Source organism: Pan troglodytes, chromosome 8, assembly GCF_028858775.2.
Source record: "Pan troglodytes isolate AG18354 chromosome 8, NHGRI_mPanTro3-v2.0_pri, whole genome shotgun sequence".
NCBI lineage: Eukaryota > Metazoa > Chordata > Mammalia > Primates > Hominidae > Pan > Pan troglodytes.
The window spans coordinates 13889259-13912390 of NC_072406.2; the positions used below are offsets into that span (position 1 = coordinate 13889259).

The 23132-nt window shown below is 40.7% G+C and overlaps 1 protein-coding gene across 13 annotated transcripts in view; it reads left to right on the forward strand.

Annotated features, from left to right (window-relative positions):
* WDR37 (WD repeat domain 37) overlaps positions 1-23132 on the forward strand; it is a 215128-nt gene that overhangs the window by 1668 nt on the left and 190328 nt on the right. For 10 of the 13 annotated variants that reach the window (XM_016962540.3, XM_054660641.2, XM_063781290.1 and 7 more), the window contains exons 2-5: positions 13029-13206; positions 18803-18899; positions 20914-21009; positions 21316-21380. In XM_016962540.3, the coding sequence (XP_016818029.1) occupies positions 13069-13206; positions 18803-18899; positions 20914-21009; positions 21316-21380 (396 nt within the window). In that variant the 5' untranslated portion in view covers positions 13029-13068. Of the gene's footprint in view, positions 1-13028; positions 13207-15247; positions 15423-18802; positions 18900-20913; positions 21010-21315; positions 21381-23132 lie in introns of all 13 variants that reach the window. The other 3 variants (XM_063781292.1, XM_063781294.1, XM_063781293.1) reach the window with 2 other exon arrangements.

The window sequence follows — 23132 nt, forward strand, 5'->3', positions numbered from 1 at the left end:
TTATCCCCTGGGTTTAGACGCTGCCTTTCTATTAATACTGCTCACAGGAGACAGAGTAGGGACTCGTGTGCACTGGCCACGTCTCAACAGCAGTGTGACCTTGGGCAAGGCCTTCCTAAGTCCCCACTCCCTGTCCTCTAACATGGTGTTCATATCAGCCTCATTTTGTTACTGGGAAGGTTACGTTATGTAATATATGCCAGCCATTTTTGCAAAGTGCTGTATACAGGAGATCTTGAGTGAGTGTGTTTCCCTCCTCCTCTTTTTGGGTAGCTATGTTAGGCTGTTCACTTTGGGCATTTGCCCTGAACTAAAATCCCTAAGTCCCTTTCCCCAAGGTGAAACTAAGATAGAGTTTTCATATTTATCCTGTCTTATTCTTTTCAGGGAAAAGATTTTACATCTGTTGAATTTCATCCTTGGTTTAAAGTTATTCTTTTAACTACTGAGATCTTTTGAAAATCTTGATGGCTATTTATCTGATTAATGGTATTTCCTAATTGATTGTCATCCACAGAATTGATGGTGTATGTATTCCATGCCTTCATTTCGTCAATGACAAAACATTTTAAGCAGGTTAATACTGATGACAGATTTCTGAGGTTGCCTGTAGAGACCATTCTCTTCCTCGATATTGCTCAGAAGTTGAATTTGGTGTCTCAGCCCACTAGGAATTCGTCTAACAGTGTTATTACGATAAAATGTTACTACAAACTTGATTAAACTTCTGGTGGAAATTCCATCACATTTTATGCAATTTTCAATTTATTTCTCCAATTTATTTTTAATGCCACGTGGACATTATATTCCTTAACCATTCTTTTGCATGTGATTAACATTTGTGAAATTAACCACTTAAGCAAGTGTTTTTGCTTTGATGAAAGAAAAATGTTTAAAATCCTACTGGATATGAAACTGAAAGTAATGTTTTGTGTTTTTTGTTTCAAATGAAAGTGTAAATTAAGAATTTGTTGGCAGGGCGTGGTGGCTCATGCCTGTAATCCCAGCACTTTGGGAAGCCGAGGTGGGCAGATCACCTGAGGTCAGCAGTCCAAGACCACCCTGGCCAACATGGTGAAGTCCCGTCTCTACTAAAAATACAAAAATCAGCTGGGCATGGTGGTGGGCACTTGTAGTCCCAGCTACTCAGGAGGCTGAAGCAGGAGAATCACTTGAACTCAGGAGGCAGAAGTTGCGGTTAGCCGAGATCACGCCACTGCCCTCCAGCCTGGGGAGACAGAGCGAGATTCTGTGTCAAAAAGAAAAGAATTTGTCATATTGCTGTTTCAAGCTACTTTGGTTATGTTATCTGCCTTCCTCAAATTATACACACTTAGGAGAATGATAATTTCTATAGCTACAAATTAATTAATATTGGAAATATTGAAAAGAATCTGGCCAGGCGCAGTGGCTCATGCCTGTAATCCCAGCACTTTGGGAGGCCGGGTCAGGTGAATCATGAGGTCAGGAGTTCAAGACCAGCCTGGCCAGGATGGTGAAACCCCGTATCTACTGAAAATACAAAAAATTAGCCAGGCGTGGTGGTGGGTGCTTGTAACCCCAACTACTCAGGAGGCTGAGGCAGAGAATTGGTTGAACCCGGGAGGTGGAGGTTGCAGTGGGTTGAGATCGCGCCACTGCACTCCAGCCTGGGCGACAGAGCGAGACTCTGTCTCAAAAAAAAAATATAGAAAGAATCTTTTGAGAAAGAGCAGAAAGCTAAGTGTTCATTGATGCTGTTTAATATTACAGCATTTCTGTCACTCAGGCTGGAGTGCAGCGGCATGATCTCAGCTCACCATTGCCTCCACCTCCCAGGGTGGAGCAATTCTCGTGCCTCAGCCTCCAGGGTAGATGGGAGGCGTGCACCATCACGCCCAGCTGATTTTTGTATTTTAGTAGAGACGGGACTTCACCATGTTGGGCAGGCTGGTCTTAAACTCCTGACCTCAGGTGATCTGCCTGCCTGGGCCTCCCAAAAGGCTGGGATTACGGGCATGAGCCACCATGCCTGGCCCAATATTACAGCATTTCTACAGATGAGGAATTCAGCTTGCTAACACAGTGTGTTTATGGGTTTCATTAATTAGTCGAATGTTTGGCCAGTGCCTGCTGTGTGTAGAGCACTGTGCTGCATCACAGCTGTGTGCCTGTTGTTCTGACTGCTTACAAGCAGTGGGGGTGTATTACGTACACGGCAACATATACTAAGGGCAGGTGAACTGGACAGACTAAATGAGTCAGGAGTTCAGAAGGAGCGTTTATTCTGTTAAATCCATGGTAGGATAAAGAGATTCAGTTTTTAGAGGGGACTATTTATAGTTTCTTGAAAATAATGTTTTATTGAAAACCAGAAGGACATTTAATCTCCATAAGCCTTCTTTGTAATATGGTAATCTGTCCAATAATATTGGGTAAATGTGAATATTTTGAAGGAAAATAATTACGTTTTGGAATCTCAGGTTTCTCTTTGCTTGTATTTAGGTAAAACAGTGCATAGAGGTTAAAGAAGGTTATATTTGGAGTGAAGAAGTTTGTTTTTTCTCTTTACAGTTCTATAATCAGTTTATTAGTGTTTAGTCTGTTAAATACAATCGGGTGCCACATAACAAATGATGTTTTGGTCAACAACAGACCTCATGTAAGATGGTGGTCCCATAAGATTGTAATACTCTATTTTTACTGTACCTTTTCTATGTGTAGATATGTTTAGGTACACAAATAGATACCATTGTGTTACAGTTGCCTGCAGTATTCAGTACAGTAACATGCTGTGCAGGGTTGTAGGCTAGGAGCAGCAGGCTGGGCCATCTAGCCTAGGTGTGGAGTAGGCTGTGCACCTAGCTTGTGTAAGTGTACTCTGCGATGTTCCCACAGTGACGAAATCACCTAAGGATGCATCTCTCAGAACCTGTCCCCGTCCTTAAGTGATGTATGACTGTGTTGAAAGGCTCTTAATTGGATTTGGGAACTCTGTCTCATAGGGATGTTATGAGGATTAGTGACTCTTTGTATTTATTGATCCATTTGAGCCTTACAGCAATTCTTTGTAGTAGCTCTTCAGCCTCTGGTAGATCTGCCAGTCCACCAACTTTCTTCCAGTATCTCTCCATTAATTCTTTCTGTTTTCACTTCCCTTCCTGTCTATTTTAGATTCCATGGTATACCATTTCAGTAGTTTTACAAATGCCTGCCACTTCCTTGTCCCTCTTCCCATGATACCAACCTGAAAACCCCCTAAACTGGTGATTAAACATTTAAATAAGATTTATGCTACTGCCGGTTGAGCATCCTAATCCAAAAATTCAAAATCCATTACATGACACAAGTGGAAATTTCCACACCTTACTTGTGACAGACAGGTTGTAGTCAAAATGTGGGTGCGCAACATAGTTTATTCAGGATCCCCTAGGGCAAAATAAAATTACCTTCAGGAGGCCTGCTGTGGTGGCTCAGGCCAGTAATCCCAGCATTTTCGGAGGCCGAGCTGGGCAGACCACTTGAGGCCAGGAGTTCGAAACCACCTTGCCAACATGGTGAAACCCCGTCTCTCTTAAAAATACAAAAATTAGCTGGGCATGGTGTTGGGTGCCTGTAATTCCAGCTACTTGGGAGGCTGAGGCAGGAGAATTGCTTGAACCTGGGAGATGGAGGTTGCAGTGAACCGAGGTTAACACCACTGCACTCCAGCCTGGGCTACAGTGGAGACGTCATCTCAAAAAAAAAAAAAAAAATTACCTTCAGGCTACGTGCATGAGGTATACATGAAACATAAATGAACTTTGAGTTTAGCCTTGGGTCCCATCCCTAGGATATCTTACTATGTATATGCAGATATTCCAAAATCTGAAAGCATCTGAATTCTGAAACACTTCTGGTCTTGAGCTTTTTTTTTTTTTTTTGGGCCAAGGACTGAGTTTCCGTGGAGGATGTGTGAAAGGAAGGAAGTGGTGATAGGACCAATACAGACGCTGGGAAAAAATGTGGAGGGTGTGAATACAGAGATGATAAGATTACTCCAGTATGAAAAAATCTGTATTTGGTGCCAAGTTCCAGGGAGGTGATTGTAGGAAATGCATACATTTGGTTGCAGTTGATCAGCAGAAAAAGATTGCCGGCGGTATTGACTATTTTGTGAAGTGGCGAAGAAAGCAAGCTAAACCAAAGAGAACACCATGCAACTTACGGAGAGGCTGGAATAGCCAGTGAGATAAAATCAGTGATCCAAAACTTATAATTTTGATGAGAAAGGAAAGGTGATATTGTAATCTCTGCATTTTTGGTAACGAACTTGTAGAATGTCGAATGCATCAGAATGTTTCTACAGATGAAGTTCTTAAGAGAGGGAAGGGAAACCCTTTGCTGGTTTTATTTGCTTCATTTAACTGAAGATAGAGTCTCCCTTTTTCTCTGAGGCCATATCAGGACAGCTTTCACAGGCTTTTGATGTGGTTTCTTTTTTTCCTTTACAAAACATACTCCATAAACTACAAAGTAACTGTTTTATGTTGTAAAGCAAGACTTACTTCTCCTTTAAAAATAGGCCTACACATATGCAATTTGAGAATAAAAGATGATTCTTGGCTTTCTGCTTGCGGAAAGATGGAGACTTATTTTTCCTTATTCCTCCCATGAAGTACATCTAAAAACACTGGACATATATAAAACAAATGTAAGAGTGGGCCGGGTGCAGTGGCTCACGCCTGTAATCCAAGCACTTTGGGAGGCTGAGGCGGCAGATCACAAGGTCACGAGTTAGAGACCACCCTGGTCAATATGGTGAAACCTTGTCTCCGCTAAAAATACAATAATTAGCCAGATGTGCTGTTGGGCACCTGTAGTCCCAGCTACTTGGGAGGCTGAGGCGGGAGAATTGCTTGAACCCAGGAGGTGGAGGTTGCAGTGAGCCAAGATTGTGCCATTGCACTCCAGCCTCGGGAACAGAGCGACACTCTGTTAAAAAAAAAAAAAAAAAAGAGACTGAAAGATGGAGAAAAGAAGGTAGACTTCCTTCGTACATTGGGACCACAGAAATGACACCAAACTTAGTTCTGTGAGTTTTCTTTTTGCCTCATGTATCTCATATGTTGTGCTGGATAAGCTAGCAGCGCAGGTATAAAAGGACCCAGACAAAACAAGGCCCAAGAAAAACCTGCTCTCTGTGTCTGAAAGACCAGGAAAGGGGCAGCCTACAAATCACAGAACTTTTCGATGGTAAGTACTTTACTCCAGCTAAATATCACAGGAAACCCTGCAGCACCACCCTCACCCTGCTAATCAGAGGCTGGGCAGGTACTTCAGATTCCCACTCATGACAAGCTGGGATGAGATGCTCCTCTCTGCAGGGTTGCTGTCAGAGAAGACTGGCTGAGGAGTTGGGGTTTTACTTCTGCTGGGTGGTGACAGAGCACAGCCTCCTTTCTGCTAGGGTATCATAAGAGGGACCTTGCAAAACTCAGGAACTTTACTGCTGCCCTGTGGTCATGAGGCCACCCCCCTGTGGTGTGGGGGAGACTGTATAGGGAGCAGCACGGAGGCAGCCCTGATTCAGCCTTGGTGGTGGGAGTGGAAGTTCGGCAGGAGGCTGAACTTTCCTTCTCATGCAGGGGTCCGTGGAGGCTGAGTGGGAATCTCAACTTCCACCTCACCGTCCACATCCACCTGGCAGAGGCCTGCTCTAACAGAAGACTTACATCAGATCCTGAGTCTGATGTCAGGATTTCAATGGAAAATCACTCATAGGAAAATCTCAACCTCAGTAAGAAAAGACCACTGATGCCAACGTAGAGATGACACAGAGTTTAGAATTATTTGACAAGGACCTTAAAGCAGCGATTGTAGAATTGGTTATATCAAGTGAAAACTTCCTTCACATGATTTATCTCCAGCTGACCTACTCTATGAAAATAACAAATAAAGGAAATTCTCCAAACAGAAAGGAAATGATGAAAGAAATGTGGGAACATCAGGAGGGAAGAACAAAGAATGGACAGCAAAAATATCGGCCAATTTAGTATTCGTTTATTTTCTAAATTGTGTTTGGAATTTGAAGCATAACCGTGGTGTGGTTCTCAGTGTATGTGTAGGAAATATTTGTGATTACGTTATAAATGGGGAAAGGTAAAGAAGCATAGAGGAAAGTAAGATTTGTATACTTTATGTGAACTGGTAAAATGTTGATAATCAGTAGACTACAATAAGCTGTAAATGTATAATGTAAAACCTAGAGCTACCACTAAAAATTTATACAAAACAGGCAAACTCAGAAATACTGTAGGTAAATAAATATGAAATTATAAAAAATGTTTACCCCACGAGAAGGCAAAAAAGAGAATAGAGGGAGAGAGAATGAATGATACACCATGAACAAGTGCAGTTTATTTTGTGGCTACAAGGTTGGATCAATGTTTGAAAGTCATGAGTGTAATTGGTCCTGTCAGTAGGTCAAAAAAAAAGCTACTAGGAAAAAAACATGATAGAATTCAGCACTCATTCGTGAAAGAAACTCAGAAAATGAATGGTAGAGGGAAACGTTTTCAACTTGATAAACAGCACCTACAAAAAAATCTATAGCTGGCATCAAAGTTAATGGTGAAACACAATATTTTCACCCGAATATTCAGGGCAAAGCAAGGGTGTTTGCTGTCACTATAGTAATTTAAGATAGTACTGGAATTTCTAGCCAAATCAATAAGGTAGTAAAAGGAAATAGAAGGCTTACAAACCACAAAGGAAGAAATAAAACTGTCCTTTTTTTTTTAGATGACTTAATAGTTGACATAGAAAATCCCAAGGAATCCACAAAAAATCTTGAACTTTAGGTTCAGCAAGAATGTACACGTTTAATACATAAAATCCAGTTGTATTTATACTAGCAATTAACATGTGGAAACCAAAATAAAAGTACAGTATCATTTAAACTTACACAAAAAATAAAAAGAGAGATGTTAGTCTAAAATGGAGAAAAGATATGTAGGACTTTTTTTTTTTTGAAACGGAGTCTTGCTCTGTCACCCAGGTTGGAGTGCAGTGGCGCGATCCTGGCTCACTGCAACCTCCGCCTCCCGGGTTGATGCCATTCTCCTGCCTCAGCCTCCTGAGTATCTGGGACTACAGGTGCCCGCCACCACGCCCTGCTAATTTTTTGTATTTTTTAGTAGAGACGGGGTTTCACCGTGTTAGCTAGGATGGTCTCGATCTCCTGACCTTGTGATCCGTCCACCTTGACCTCCCAAAGTGCTGGGATTACAGGCGTGAGCCACCTCGTCCAGCCCGATACTAGGACTTATGCAGAAAAAACCTTGACATGGAGGAAAGTAAGATCTAAATAAATACTGTATTCATAGATTAAAAGACTCAGCATAATAAATATACCATTTCTCCCCAGATTGATGTACAGATTTAACACAATTCCTATCAAGATCCCAGCAAGATTTTTGTAGATATGTAAAAGATTATTCAAAAATGTAAAAGGAAGGACAAAGGACTAGAATAGCTAAAACAAAATGGAGAAAGATTTAATAGGAATCACTGTAACTGATTTTAAGACATCATACAGAACAATAATAGAAACTGCTTGTATTAGTCCATTTTCACGCTGCTGATAAAGACATACCTGAGATTGGGCAATTTACAAAGGAAAGAGGTTTATTGGACTTACAGTTCCACATGGCTGGGGAGGCCTCACAATCATGGCAGAAGGCAAGGAGGAGCGAGTCACATTCTGCGTGGATGGCGGCAGGCAGAGAGGGAGAGCTTGTGCAGGAAAACTCCCCCTTATAGAACCATCAGATCTTGTGAGACTTACTATCACGAGAACAGCACGGGAAAGACCTGCCCCTCCATGATTCAGTTACCTCCCACTGGGTCCCTCCCACAACACATTGGAATTCAAGATGAGATTTAGCTGGGGACATAGCCAAACCATATCACTGCCGTTGGTGGAAGGATAAATATGTAGATCCATGGAACAGAATAGAGAACCAAGAAATAACCCCACACAAGTACAGTGAGTTGATTTTTTGACAAAAGTCCAAAGCAGTTCAATCTAGGATGGATCATCTTCAACAAATGAGGCTGGGATAATTGGATACACAGGTGAAAACAAACAACAAAAAAACCTTGACTTAAATTTTACACCTTATAAAAAGGTCAGTACCATATAGGTAATAAATTTAGATGTGAAACAGAAAGCTATAAAAAATTCAGGAGAAAACAGGAGAAAATGTTTGGCCCCTAGGGATTCATGAAAAGTTCTTGTCATGACTTTAAAAGTGTGATGCATAGAAAAAATTATCAACATTAAAGAAGTGTTGCTTCGTGAAAAACTCTTAGAATGAAGAGCAACAGATTGGGAGAAATGATTTGCAGCTTAACCTATGTGACATATAATTCATACTATAGAGTATGTAAAGAACTCTTAAATCTCAACAGTAAAAAACCCGAATAATACTGTTAGAAAATGGGTGTGAAGAGACACCTCACTGAAGAGGATATGTGGATGACAAGCACATGAAAAGATAGTGTCACTAGCCATCAGGGAAATGCAAATTAAGATCACAGTGAGATATTACACACCTAATGGAACAGCTAAATAAAAAAGTAGTGACAAAGGGATGCCTGCACTTGCAGGTTTACACAGCACTGTTCACAATAGCAAAGGTATGGAATCAACCTAAGTGCCCGTTGATGGATGACTAGATAAATAAAATGTGGTGCACACACACACACACACACACACACACACACACACACACACTCTGCAATACCATTCAGCCATAAGAAGAATGAAATTATGCCATTCGAAGCAACATGGATGGAACCAGAGGCCATTATTTTAAGTGAAATAAGCCAGGCACAAAAAGTCATGTCTCATGTTCTCACATGTGGGAGCTAAAAAATGTGAACACATGGAGGTAAACAGTGGAAAAATAGGTAGATAATAGAGACCGGGAAGGGTGTGAGTCGGGGGCGGAGGGAGGATGAGAAGAGAGTTAAAAGGTACAAACATGCAGTATGATAGAAGGAATACATTCAGTGTTTGACAGCAGAGTAGGGTGACTATCCTTAAGAAAGCAGTATCTTAGGCCGGGCGCGGTGGCTGACGCCTGTAATCCCAGCACTTTGGGAGGCTGAGGCGGGTGGATCATGAGGTCAGGAGATGGAGACCATCCTGGTTAACACTGTGAAACCCCGTCTCTACTAAAAATACAAAAAATTAGCCGGGCGTGGTGGCAGGCGCCTGTAGTCCCAGCCACTCGGGAGGCTGAGGCAGGAGAATGGCGTGAACCCGGGAGGTGGAGGTTGCAGTGAGCCGAGATTGAGCCACTGCACTCCAGCCTGGGCGACAGCGAGACTCTGTCTCAAAAAAAAAAAAAAACAAAAAAACAAACAGTGTTTTACTGGGGTGGTGGACACCCTAAATAGCCTGTCTTGATGACTATGTGTTGTATACCTGGCACAAAATTTCTCATGTATGACAAATTTTCATAAAAGAGTAGTGACAATACCAAATGCTGGTGAGGATGTGGATAACTGAATCTCTCATGTGTTCCTGATGGTAATGTAGAATGAAACAGCCACCCTGGAAAATACTGATAGTTTGACACTCTTAGAAAAAAACCACAAAAACTAAACGTGATTAAACATAAGCAATTCTGTTTCCAGGTATACCCAAGAGAAATAAAAGTATACACATACAAGAAATTTGCACTTTAACCTTCATAATAACCTAAAATATGGAAACAACCAAATGTCTGTCAGTTGTATTTGGCAATAAAAGGGAATACATTACCACTGTGCTACAACATAGATGGACTTTGAAATCGTTGTGCTAAGTGAAAGAAGCTGGTTGTCACAGACCAGAGCGTATGTTGTATGATTCCATTTTTATGAAATGGCCAGAACAGGCAGATTCATATGGAGAGAAAGTAAATTAGTGGTTGCCTAGGGCTAGCTGGGAAGTGGGTGGGAGAAATGAGGAGTGAGGGCAAATAGGTGTGGGGCTTCTTTTTGGGGTGATAAAAATGTACAGTTGATTGTGGTAATGATCGCACAACTTCCTGAGTATACTGAGAGTCATTGAATTGTGCACTTTAAATAGGTGTCTTACATGGTGTGTGAATGATATAGCAAGATTTTTTTTTAAAGCTAAATATACATTTACCCTGTGACTGAGCAGCCTTATTCTTGGGCTGTTTATCCAAAAGAAATGAGAACTTAGGTTCACATAAAACCCTGTATATTATTGTTCATGGCAACTTTTATTAGTAATAGTAAAAAAATTGGAAAGAATATATATATATATATATATATATATATTTTTTTTTTGCAGCAGGTGAATGGTTAAACAAATGGTTAAATGTCCATACTGTGGACACTAGCTAGTAATAAAAAGGAAAAAACTGTTGATACATGCAGAAAATTGGTTGGATCGTAACCATTAAATTGAGTGGAAAAAAGAGTCTCAAAAAGGGTAACTGCTCTTTGATCATATTTACATAACAGTGTCAAAATGACAAAATTGTAGAGATGGTTACAGATTAATGGTTATCAGGAGTTGAGGGATGGTGCCAGGGAGTTGGGGTAACTAATGGGTAGTGTGGGTGATCTGTATGGTGAGGGGAGTGTTTTGTATCTTGAACATGTGACACCTAAAGGAATTTATATATGTAACAGAATGACAACTATACACACATTATACTAATGTCAGTTTGTTGGTTTAGTGAAATTAACAAATTAACAGATTGTACTGTAATGATGTAAGATGTAACCACTGGGGAAATATGGACCATCTTTGCAACTTCCTGTGAATCTGCAGTTATTTCAAAATACAAAGTTGAGGCCAGGCACAATAGCTCACATCTGCAATCCTAGCACTTTGGGAGGCTGAGGTGGGTGGATCACCTGAGGTCAGGAGTTCGAGACCAACCTGGTCAACGTGGCGAAACCCTGTCTCTACTAAACATACAAAAATTAGCTGGGCATGGTGGTGCATGCCTATAGTCCCAGTTACTCTGGAGGCTGAGGCACGAGATTCTTGCTTGAACCTGGGGGATGGAGGTTGCAGTGAGCTGAGATCGTGCAACTCCACTCCAGCCTAGGAGACAGAGCAAGACTCCGTCTCAACAAAAAAAAAATTGGGAACTTCATAACTCACATGACTGTTTTGGTTGAGAGTTACTAGAAGCTTGTGATTAAGTTAAAGCTTTTAAAAACTGTCCTAAATAATAGGCAAACTGTCTTCCAGTTTTCTAACATTTTTGGGTTATGCTTGGCTTTTAAAAAAGTTTTAATAACAAAATTTATATATGAGAGTTCTGCATAGTATGTAAGAAACAGGAAACAAAGCTAAACTGTATATACTCACATTCATATTTAGAAAGATATTTAGAAGAGATATTTAGAAAAATGCTACGACTTCCTTGAATTCTAAGGTTAAATATGTTGATTTCTACTGTTTTATTTATAATATTAAAAATAAATGAAGTGAATTTTTATAAGTGACAATATTTTCTCTTAGAAAAATATTTTCAGCCTTGGTATTTAGGATTATAATTAGAATGCTTAATAAACTGAATAGGAAAGATCTTGTTTATGTTATTAATAACCTTTATGGAAGACACTCTAAATTTTTTGTGAATACATTTCATCTCTGTTAAGAATACTCTCTTCTATGTGTAGATAAACTAATTTTTCAAAACAGGCTGACTTGTTTAAAAAGAAGGGAACGCTAGTGATTTTAAAATATTGTAGAAAAGGAATCATTCTATAACAAAGTAAGGAGGTGTTAGGGCTATTGAGTAAGTGAGAGCCATTTGGAAGGAAAGGAGTAGCATTTCAGGGATGTGTGTCTGCACCTGGTAATGTCTAAGGAGTTGATAATGAAGAGGGCTGGGCACACCAGAAATAAGGTCTTGCCTTGAGGCTCAGGCTATTGCTGTTGCGTAAGTCACCATTGTAACTGTCTACTTGGAATTTAGATGTTTACATAGTCCTTATGTGTATTTTAAAGGTTAGTGTATTTTTCCTTTACGCTGATATATTCACAGAACCATCCCCTACTCTTGGGACTTGGGCCAGTCTTTTCTCTAAAAGAAGATGATGGAGGCATGTTGGCATCTGGGAGGTCGTGGGCGTGTCCTGCTTTGCCTTTGACTGCATATGGGTCAGGCATTCTTTGACAGTGAGGTGCTGAGCTGGCCTGATGATAGGATTGTGTTCATGGGAGGAGGGATCAGTAATAGCAAAAAATCAGCAGGTAATGTTCAAAATAGCAAAATCTGTAGTTGAAGAAAGAAGATATGTGTGTAAATATATTACCTAAGATTGTAGTAATTAACGTAGTGATATAATTGGGAGGAAGGATGGATAATAACAGGGAAGGAGTAGAAAATGCCCAAAGTGGGTAAATCATAATATTTAAATTAGAGATTTGAATAACTTAATCACATGTGGTTAGTTTGAATTGAGATATGCTGTAAATATACACACTGAATTTCAAAGAGGTAATCATAAAATATCCCATTGTTTTTTATGTTGACTATAAAATATTTTAAATGTATTGGGTTAAGTAAATCATTAAAAGTAATTTCATATGCTTTTATTTTTAAAAATGTGGACACTGGAAAATTTACATCCATGACTTGCATTATATTCCTATTGGACAGCATGAGTCTAGAATCTGTAGTCTAGAATATGCAATTAACATTGGTTCCCTCGGGGGAGTAGACTGTGCCTGGGGAATTCTGTTGGGTTAAGGGAGAGCTATTTTTTTTTTTAAATTTTAAACCTCTTTTTTGCCATTTGATACTTAAGATGTTAATGAAATTTGATAAAGAAATTACTTCTTTAATAAAGGCTGTGGTCCCTACCTTAAAACATCTTAATTTGTCATATTCCAAATTATATAGTTAATGTTAACTATAGTAAGGAAGCTTGTAATTAGAAGTCGTCATTATCTTCTTCACTGTTTTTCTTTTGTTTCAACTCGCTGTATCAGAAACACTGTTTTTTCTTGCTGTTTTTAGCTTATTGCAGGCGTGACCAGGACACTACCTCTTAGAAGTAATGCCCACAGAAAGCGCAAGTTGTTCGACTGCTCGCCAAACAAAACAGAAGCGCAAATCCCATAGCCTTTCTATACGAAGAACTAACAGCTCGGAGCAGGAGAGGACGGGACTGCCAAGAGACATGTTAGAAGGACAAGTAAGCTACGATTGATTAGGGCCTTATTGATTGATTGATTTTTGAGACAGAGTTTCGCTCGTTTCCCCGGCTGGAGTGCGATGGCGCGATCTCCGCTCACAACCTCCACCTCCTGGGTGGAAGTGATTCTCCTGCCTCAGCCTACTGAGTAGCTGGGATTAGAGGCATGTGCCACCATGCCCGGCTGATTTTGTATTTTTAGTAGAGACAGGGTTTCACCATGTTGGTCAGGCTCGTCTCGAACTCCTAACCTCAGGTGATCCACCTGTCTCGCCCTCCCAAAGTGTTAGGATTACAGGCGTGAGCCGCCGGGCCCGGGATCAAGGCCTTATTTTAAAGATGGTGATTGTGTCTGTGATGTTATAAAAGTAGCCAAATATATAAAGGTCTCCAAAGTAGAAAAAAAGGGTTGGGTTACTAAGAAAAAAGATCACCCCTCCCAAATTCCCCCAAAATAAACTCATTAAAACTTCTATCAAATACAACAGCATACACAGATGGGTTAGCATATGTATACTAAGTAATAACAAATCAAAGTGGGTATGAGAGTTTGGATTAGTTTTATTCTTTGTACAGGCTTGCGGACAGTACAATTCTGGGTTTTCTGTCTCTAACAGTCTCAAGAAAAGAAGAGTATCATATCCTTTTAATGATCTCTTTCTGTTCTCTGAAGAGTTTTTGGAATCAGATCTTTTAGTGACTTTGCTTAGGTTTATCCTTGTCTCTGCCGCCGTGAGTATGTCATCCTTGGATTAAAATGAACTAATTATTTTTGATAAAGATAAGTTTTGCTTATACTTTTTCTAGTTCGTTTATAGCTGATGAAATTCTGTCAGAATTTTTAAAGAGTGTTGTGAAGTCTAGACGCAGTATATTTATATTAAAATAAGCTCTAGATATATCTAATATATGGTTATATATGTATATAACTATATGTAAACTTACAACCATTCCTTCACAATTAGAACAAATTCATCAGCCATAATGCTGTAGGAAGATAAAGCTTAAACCTGAGAAATTGGCTTCTGTGAATATTGGATCTTGTTAGGACCATGTGGGTAACTTTATGCCAGGACTTCGAGGCCGGGACCTCTACACTGAATACAACAGTGTGAACCCAGAACCCGACATGACTGTTGCCACGAAGAGGATCTTCACCTCAAATTAGATGATTATGCATTGAATAATTAAACCAGTACCTGGTTCTAATTTCTATAAAAAGTGATTACATTTTAACTTAGTGTTCAAAAAAATTACAAAAATAGCTTTGGCATTCTTAGTGTATTACTTTGCTAGGACTCCCATAACATAATGCCACAGACTGGGTAGCTTAACAGACTGGGCAGCTTAATTAAACAACAGACATTTATTTTCTCATGGTCCTTCCAGGCAGCTGGAAGTCCTAGATCAAGGTGTGAGCAGGGCTGGTTCCTCCTGAGACCTCTGTGGCTCGCCAACACCATCTTCTCCCTGTGTCCTCACAGAGTTGTCCCTCTCTGCGTGTCTTGTCCTAGTCTCTTCTTACAAGGACCCCTGTCATACTGGAGGGCCTTCCTTTATGACCTCATTTTACTCTCACCACCTCTTTCAGGGCCCTGCTTCCAAACACAGTCGCATGCTGAGGTCCTGGGCCTGTGGACCCCGTTCAACACAGCACTTAGGAGACAGCAGAGCTATGCGGCAGGACTCCTGTGGTGGGGGCAGTGTCTGTATCTGTATCTGCTGTCTGATGTGGGAACCACCAGTCACATGTGGCTGCTGAGCACTTGAAATGTAGTCAGTGTCCCGGGACATGAAATTTTAATTTTTAAAACTTTTAATTACATTGAAATTTACATAGTCATATGTGGCAAGTGGCTACCCTATTGGACAGTGTGAGTAAGCAGTCAAAGATAGGTTTTCCTAATTTGTAGGTTCACGTACATTTCTAGCAGTGGAAACCCTGCAGCCTCCCCTGCTGGCATGTTCTAGAGTTGTCTCCTACCTGGGGTGAAAGTGTTCTTCTCTGGGGCCTGAATGCCCATTCTCCTTTGTGACACAGCAGAGGCGGTGACTGCATTTCATGGTAACCCTCACGAAGGTAGCTCAGAGGTCTCCAAGCCGCACGGCCTCGTCCTCTGCACCACCTTTGGCCTGTGTCTCCCACGCTCGCTCCCTGGGCGGAGCTCATTTCTTCAATGAGCAGTGATTCGGAGTGGGACCAGTCAGCATGTTCTGTAAGTGGCCCGCGTGAGGTGCTCTCCCTTCCCCCTGCCGTGGGTGGGAGAGAGCTGTGGTGTCTGCTGCACGCGTTTGGTATGGAAGGTGTGAGGGGGGCGATCTCAGAACAGGGAGGTGTTGATTAACGTAGGAGTGGTCTCGTTCTAGACAGTGTAGAGTGACGCCCTTTCAGTTGTTGAGGAGCAGCAATACAGAAGAGAGGGCAGATGCGTCTGAGGGAGACATCGTGTTAGGTTTAACTTTATACGTCTCAGATTTGCCAGTCTGAAGTAGTTTAGAAAGCCAGGTTCGCGCAGGCGCAGGAGGTCTGTTGTTGCCGAGAACTGCGAAGTTCACGTGCACACAGTGCTGGCTGCGGCCTGAAGAGCTGGCTGCTTCCCGCACGTGCGTGCAGGTGCTTTCAGGTGTGTGTTGGTGTCAATGTGATGGAACAAATTCATTTAAAAGCTTTGCTGAGTCACGGCAGTAGTGTCTTGAGTTTTCTCAAATGGTACCAAAAGTTCAACAACTCGTTTGAGAGTCTGTGAAATTGAATGGCACAGAAAGGGAGAACTGATGGAAAAGGTTGAAAGTCATTTTGTAAGCGTGCTCTTCCTGGGCTCAAGTTGCCCTCTAGTGGGACAAGTCCTCATTTCTCTGTGCATTTAGTTTCTTGATTATAAAGTGAGGTTAATGCTGACTTCTCAGCTTTCTTTTCCATAGCAATTCCGTTTTTTTTTTTTAAATTATACTTTAAGTTCTGGGGTACATGTGCAGAACAAACAGGTTTGTTACGTAGGTATACATGTGCCATGGTGGTTTGCTGCACCCATCAACCTGTCACCTACATAAGGCATTTCTCCTAATGCTATCCTTCCCCCAGTCCCCCAACGTCCCGACAGGCCCCGGTGTGTGATGTTCCCCTCCCTGTGTCCATGTGTTAGCAACTACTTTTATATTAATATGCACTTAATATTCAAGTATATATGACATGATGTAATTAGTTGCTGAACAATAAGAGCCTTAAAACATGATGGGTATAGATGAGTAGGAACTGATTCTGTAGGAGGAGATTGGCCTCGTGTAGGAGTCAGAAGGGCTTCTGTGGAGGTGATGCTTGTGGGGAGGGATGTTCACAGAGAGGGAATGGGGCGTGCAGAGGCCACAGGGCAGGGAAAATACTAATAGTGATTCTCAGTTCAGTGCAAGCTTATGTTTCATAGTTATTGGAACTTCTTTTTTTTTTTTGAGACGGAGTCTCGCTCCCTTGTCCAGGCTAGAGTGCGGTAGTGATCTTGGCTCACTGCAACCTCTACCTCCTGGGTTCTAGCGGTTCTCATGCCTCAGCCTCCCAGATAGCTGGGATTACAGGTGCCCGCCACCACTCCTGGTTAATTTTGTATGTTTAGTAGAGTCAGAGTTTAACCATGTTGGCCAGGCTGGTCTCGAACTCATGACTTCAGGTGATCTGCCCACCTTGGCCTCCCAAAGTGCTGGGATTACAGGCGTGAGCCACTGTGCCTGGCTGGGACGTCCTTTTTGATGGCCTAGTTTTAATTTTTATAGTTACATTTTCCTTTCTTCTTTTTTCATGTTCTTCATTGGTTTTAGAAGGATGTTTAGAGGCTATAGTACCAATTCAGTAGATTCAGTATTTAAAGTAGTATATATATGTGGGTGTGGGTGTGTGTGTGTGGTTTGTAAAATTTTTGTGAGAAATCTGTGATAACTGTAAAACTCACATTGCTAAAATGCTGTCATTTTTCCCTAAAATTTCTGTCTTTTAAGTTAATCTCAGAAGGATTTAATAAATATAGTGCATCTTTTTTAAAAGTTTACAACTCGGCCAAGCGCGGTGGCTCACGCCTGTAATCCTAGAGCTTTGGGAGACCGAGGTGGGCAGATCATGAGGTCAGGAGATTGAGATCATCCTGGCTAACACTGTGAAACCACGTCTTAACTGAAAATACAAAAAATTAGCTGAGTGTGCTGGTGGGCACCTGTAGTCCCAGCTACTTAGGAGGGTGAGGCAGGAGAATGGCACGAACCTGGGAGGCGGAGCTTGCAGTGAGCCAAGATCGCGCCACTGCACTCCAGCCTGGGTGACAGAGTGAGACTCCATCTCAAAAAAAAAAAAAAGTTTACAACTCATCAGAATAAAAAAGTTTATGCTATATGTAAATTTGAAAAGTCCCATTAAGTATCAGCCAGGCGCAGTGGCTCACGCCTTTAATTCCAGCACTTTGGGAGGCTGAGGCGGGCGGATCATGAGGTCAGGAGATTGAGACCATCCTGGCCAACATGGTGAAACCCCGTCTTTACTAGAACTACAAAACTTATCTGGGTGTGGTGGCGCGCGCCTATAGTCCCAGCTACTGGGGAGGCTGTGGCAGGAGAATTGCTTGAACCTGGGAGGCGGAGCTTGCAGTGAGCCGAGACCACACCATTGCACTCCAGCCTGGGTGACAGAGTGAGACTCTGTCTCGAAAAAAAAAAAAAAAAAAAGGTAAGTATTGAAACACTATTTTAGAAATATTTGATGGGGATTTTTTTTGAAAATTACTCTGGGTGTTGGGAGTAGGGGACACATACCAAATAGTGCATAGGCCATGCCCTCAGGGAGGTTGGAGTGGCACATGGCTGTATCTAGCAGGCTCCTGTTGACTGGTGGGTCCAAGCAGTGAGTGCCTGTGATATGTTTGGTGCTCAGGACCTGCTTACTTGCTGGACCACACTTGACAATGTAGCTCCTTCCCTTCGCCTTCCCAGGGGTGCGGGAAACACACAGGCATGAAGAGCGTGGCCCGGGCGGGAAATTAAAAGTTAATGTTTTCACTCAATTAATAGACATTTGGCTCTTTTTTGTGAAATTTTTCTTTTTTTCCTCTTCACAACACTCTTTTAGGTGTTATGTAGAGTGATGGGAAGAGTGACTGTGCTTTTGCTTGAAGTGCAGTGGGTATGGGGGGAACTCTGCAAAGGTGCCTCTTCCATGAGGGTCTAGCAGATTAAAATACTTGTAGGATAGCGTATGATGGCACTCAGAGGCTGTTTATAATAGTTCATTTATGGGAGCTGCCTCCTTTCTCTCCAAATTTGGAAGTTTTAAAATAAGGTAGGCTTATGTCCTCTCTTGTAAAGGGAAAAATTGTGTTATTTTGAAGGAGTGTTTGTTTTCAAATCCCATATGATACTAGGTAGCTGTTTATACAATTTGATTTATAGTCTCCTTGGCAGAAATTTGGAACTTTAAACTCTTTAAGCATTTTATATATAAAAATATGTAATAATACAAAATAAGAGTTTAGAATAAAAGATAATTCACTTTGGAAAAAGCATATTTGTACTTAGAGTTTTTCATTCATTCATTCGTTTTAAACAAAGTCTTCTTCTGCAGGATTCTAAACTGCCTTCCTCGGTTCGCAGTACACTTCTGGAACTGTTTGGTCAAATAGAAAGAGAATTTGAAAACCTTTATATCGAAAACTTAGAATGTGAGTATCTCCTATTTTAATAAACTTTTATAGCTTTACCTATCCATAGTCAAATTTATGAATAGACATTCATCACTATATTAGTTTTCTGTTCTGCTGTAGCAAACTTAAACTTATTTTAGTGGCTTAAACTAACACAGATTTGTCATCTTGCAGTTCTGTGGGTCTGGTATAATTCCCACGAGGACTCCGTCTCAAAAATAAATAAATAAAAATAAAAAATAAAAAATACATGGATCTTATCATTTTCCCTACACCAAGTACACCATAAATTGAGAAAACATTGATTTACTTTTTTATTAATATACCATCATTTGAAAATTGATGCATATACTATATCTGACTTATTAAAGACAAATCAAAACAATTTTGAATTAGCTTGGCTTTAATTTTTCTTTTTTTTATTTTGGAAGTAATGGCCATATGTGCTTAAAAATTTATCAGACAATCTAAAAAGAAATCTACCATTACCCCTCAAGCCCATCGCACTCTTCAAAGGAAGACATTTTCTGCATGTTTTTGCTTTTGGTTCTTTTGGGTGGTTAGTCCTGTGAATGTAAGTAACCATCTTCTGGTTTTAGATCTATCCGCTTTAGTGTTAATGCTGCATGCACAGTGAAATAAACAGGTCCTTTGTGCTGCTCTATTACTTGCCAGTTTTTCTCGTTCTAGGGTTTGTGTTTGTAAAATTTATATATATATAAAGACAGGGTCTCACTGTGTTGCCCAGGCTGGTCTCAAACCCCTGGGCTTAAGCAGTCTTCCCACCTTGGCCTCCCAAAGTGCTGGGATTATAGGTGTGAGCCACCACACCCAAACTATAAAATTTGTATTAGACAAATGTAACTATAATCAAGTCTTTCATGCTTTATCTACAGGTTGATTCCAAAAGTTGAATACTAACAAAGAGCATTTCCATTGTTAAGCTGTTTTTCACTCTGTAACTAAGTGGTGTGGTTGGATGAATAATGAAGAGAATATAATCCTCTGTCATTTAAACTTTGCTTTTGGAAATTTTAATGTTAATACTGGATTCTCCTTTTTAAAGAGTCCACCTTTACAATTCATAGAGGGAAAAATCATTTCAACTTTTTTTTTTTTTTTTTTTTTGAGACAAAATCTTGCTCTATCACCTAGGCTGGAGTGCAGTGGCGTGATCTGGGCTCACTGCAACCTCCGCCTCCCAAGTTCAAGCGATTCTCATGCCTCAGCCTCCCAAGTAGCTGGGATCACAGGCACCCACCACCACGCCTGGCTAATTTTTGTATTTTTAGTAGAGAAGGGGTTTTGCCATGTTGGCCCTTGAACCCCTGGCCTCAAGTGATCTGCCTGCCTCGGCCTCCAAAATTGTTGGGATTACAGGCATGAGATACTGTGCCCAGCCCAGAATAATGTTTTTAATCGTGCAGAATCAAGCACTATGGAAACTATGTTGAAATGCAGGTGCTGTCTTTGAGACCCTGATAGCAGTGTCTTCCACAGTGTAGCAAGTGTGTGAGCTTTTACTTTTGGAATGGTATCTCGAATGGTTTCTTTCTTTTTTTTTTTGAGATGGAGTGTCACTCTGTTGTCCAGGCTGGAGTGCTGTGGCGCGATCTCAGTTCACTGCAATCTCTGCCTCCCGGGTTCAAGCAATTCTCCTGCCTCAGCCTCCTGAGTAGCTGGGATTACAGGCATGCACCACCACGCCTGGCTAATTTTTGTATTTTCAGTAGAGACAGGGTTTCACCCTGTTGGTCAGGCTGGTCTCAAACTCCTGACCTCGTGATTCACCTGCCTCGGCCTCCCAAAGTGCTGGGATTACAGACGTGAGCCACCGCACCCAGCCTTGAATGGTTTCTTTAGTTTTTTGAGAACTCTATGAATTGTGATCTTGCTTATTAGAATATTATTCATGTCTTTGTTTATATAACACTAATATATAGCATTTTTTCTGTGTGCGAGTTTTGGAAGTGGTGAGTACACTTAAACATAAAAACATACTTTAGATTTTTGAAAACTTTTTTCTTCCCAGTACGTAGAGAAATCGACACTCTTAATGAACGTTTAGCTGCTGAAGGACAAGCGATTGATGGAGCAGAGCTGAGTAAGGGCCAACTCAAAACAAAAGGTAAGGTGAATTCCCATGAAAGTCTTGTCCTGCAGATTATATATGCAGGAAATTTGGAATTTAGTGAAGGATGCTGGCTGGTTTGCGTTTTGCTGTCAGCAGACCTCGAACTATCTAATTCAGGTGTGGGTCTAGGAGAATAAGGAGCTCGGTTCTTGTTCCTGTTCTGCCATGGCTCTGTGTCACTAGGGTCAAACGAGCCTTTCTGGGCCCCCTTTCTTCCTGTGCAAGACACAAGACCCATTTGCGAGGCTGTAGGTCTTTGACTGTGTGATTGTGTTTGATTGTTACTCTCTGTCCCTGCAGCCAGTCACAGCACCAGCCAGCTCTCCCAGAAACTGAAGACCACTTACAAGGCTTCCACCAGCAAGGTATGCAGGCCACTGGCTCTTGAGCCATCGTGTGCTGGTTAAGGTGTGCAGATGTGTACTTTAAGTTGTTTATTTTCCAATTAGAAAGGCATAGCAGAAAAAGATAAATGGTTTTAAGGGAAATTTAGTTTTTTAAAGGAATGTCCTGGCTGGGCATGGTGGCTCATGCCTGTAATCCCAGCACTTTGGGAGGCTGAGGTGGGTGGATCACTTGAGGTCAGGAGTTTGAGACCAGCTTGGACAACATGGTGAAACCCTGTCTCTACTAAAAATACAAAAATTAGCTGGGCGTGGTGGCGGGTGCCTGTAATCCCAGCTACTTGAGAGGCTGAGGCATGAGAATCGCTTAAGCCTGGGAGGTGGAGGTTGCAGTGAGCCGAGCTTACACCACCGCACTCTAGCCTGGGCAACAGAGTGAGATTCCGACTCCAAAAAAAAAAAAAAGAATGTCACTATGCAGGCATTTACATAGTAGCTTACCCTAGTACCTACAGGGATTAATATATGATGTATTAGTAAATATATTGTCTTTAGAGGGAATATATAATTTCTGTTGTTAATTGGCTTAATATAAAGGGTCTGAATTTGGAGGAAGCTAATAAATAGGTACAAATTAGTGAAAATTATGTTCTGAGCTAAAGTTACATTTTAGTTCATTACGTTCTTTCCCTCAGTTTCGTAAGTGTGATCAGGAAGTGAAGGTCTGTCTCTGAGGCAAATAGGGATGTTCATGGTGTTTTGCATTTTCTTAAAGTATCTCGTGCTGACCTTCTTAAAGTGGAAAGGGTTTAATTGTTTGGGAATTCATTTGTCTGTGATGGATTACTATCAAGTGATATTTTGAGGTAATTTTGTATGCATCTGTACTTTGGCATATTTCAAGGATACAGAAGATAAATTGAAATTTTCAGTGATCTTGCTATGATGGTGTAAGTAGTTCTTGTTAGCTTTTTATTTTTCCAATTTGTTTCCTTGAGTTTAAAGTTAATTCAGCATGACATCTATAGTAAGATTAACTGCAATTAATAGAGCAAATTTAGTCCTTCTGCCGTTTGTCCTCACTTGATAGTCTTTGGTAATTCTTTGTTATTCAAAAGAAAATCTGAAATTGTTGGTATTTTCTACTGTACTTTCCTTTGATAACATCTAGAATGTAAGTTGCTAATTTATTTGATTTTTTTTGGCCATGTAATGTCTAGCTTATACTTACAAGTTTTGAACTTTTTAATAAATTAACTTGAAGCTTTTTCTTCATAATGAAGTGTGAAATTATGTTCTTCCTCATTTAATTTCTTTTTACATTATCTTGGATTATGTTGCTTTTTCTGGTGTGTACAGTTGTATATATACAATGTGTGTGGTCTTGGAATTCCAAAACTTTCTCATTATTACTGAAGTAGAGGAAGAAATGATTATATAAAGTTGTCCTTTACCATGAGCAGTAAAAAATAAGATTTGGACAAGGGTAAGGATATGTATAGTAATGCTTTGCTTTAAAAAATGTATTAGAGATATTTAAAGCCCAGTCATTTTAGGTACTAGAAATTCATCTGAATTTATAAGAAGCATATTACTAATGATCTTTATAGACTTTGCACACTGCCCGTACCCATTGTAAAAAATAACTGAAAATATAAGACATCTGAAGATTGAAGAAATAATTTGGTAACAGAATATATTCTGATTCGTACTACAGTGTGGATTCTTGGTGCCAAAGCTAAGCATGAATGCAACAAGAAAAAGGCTACAGTC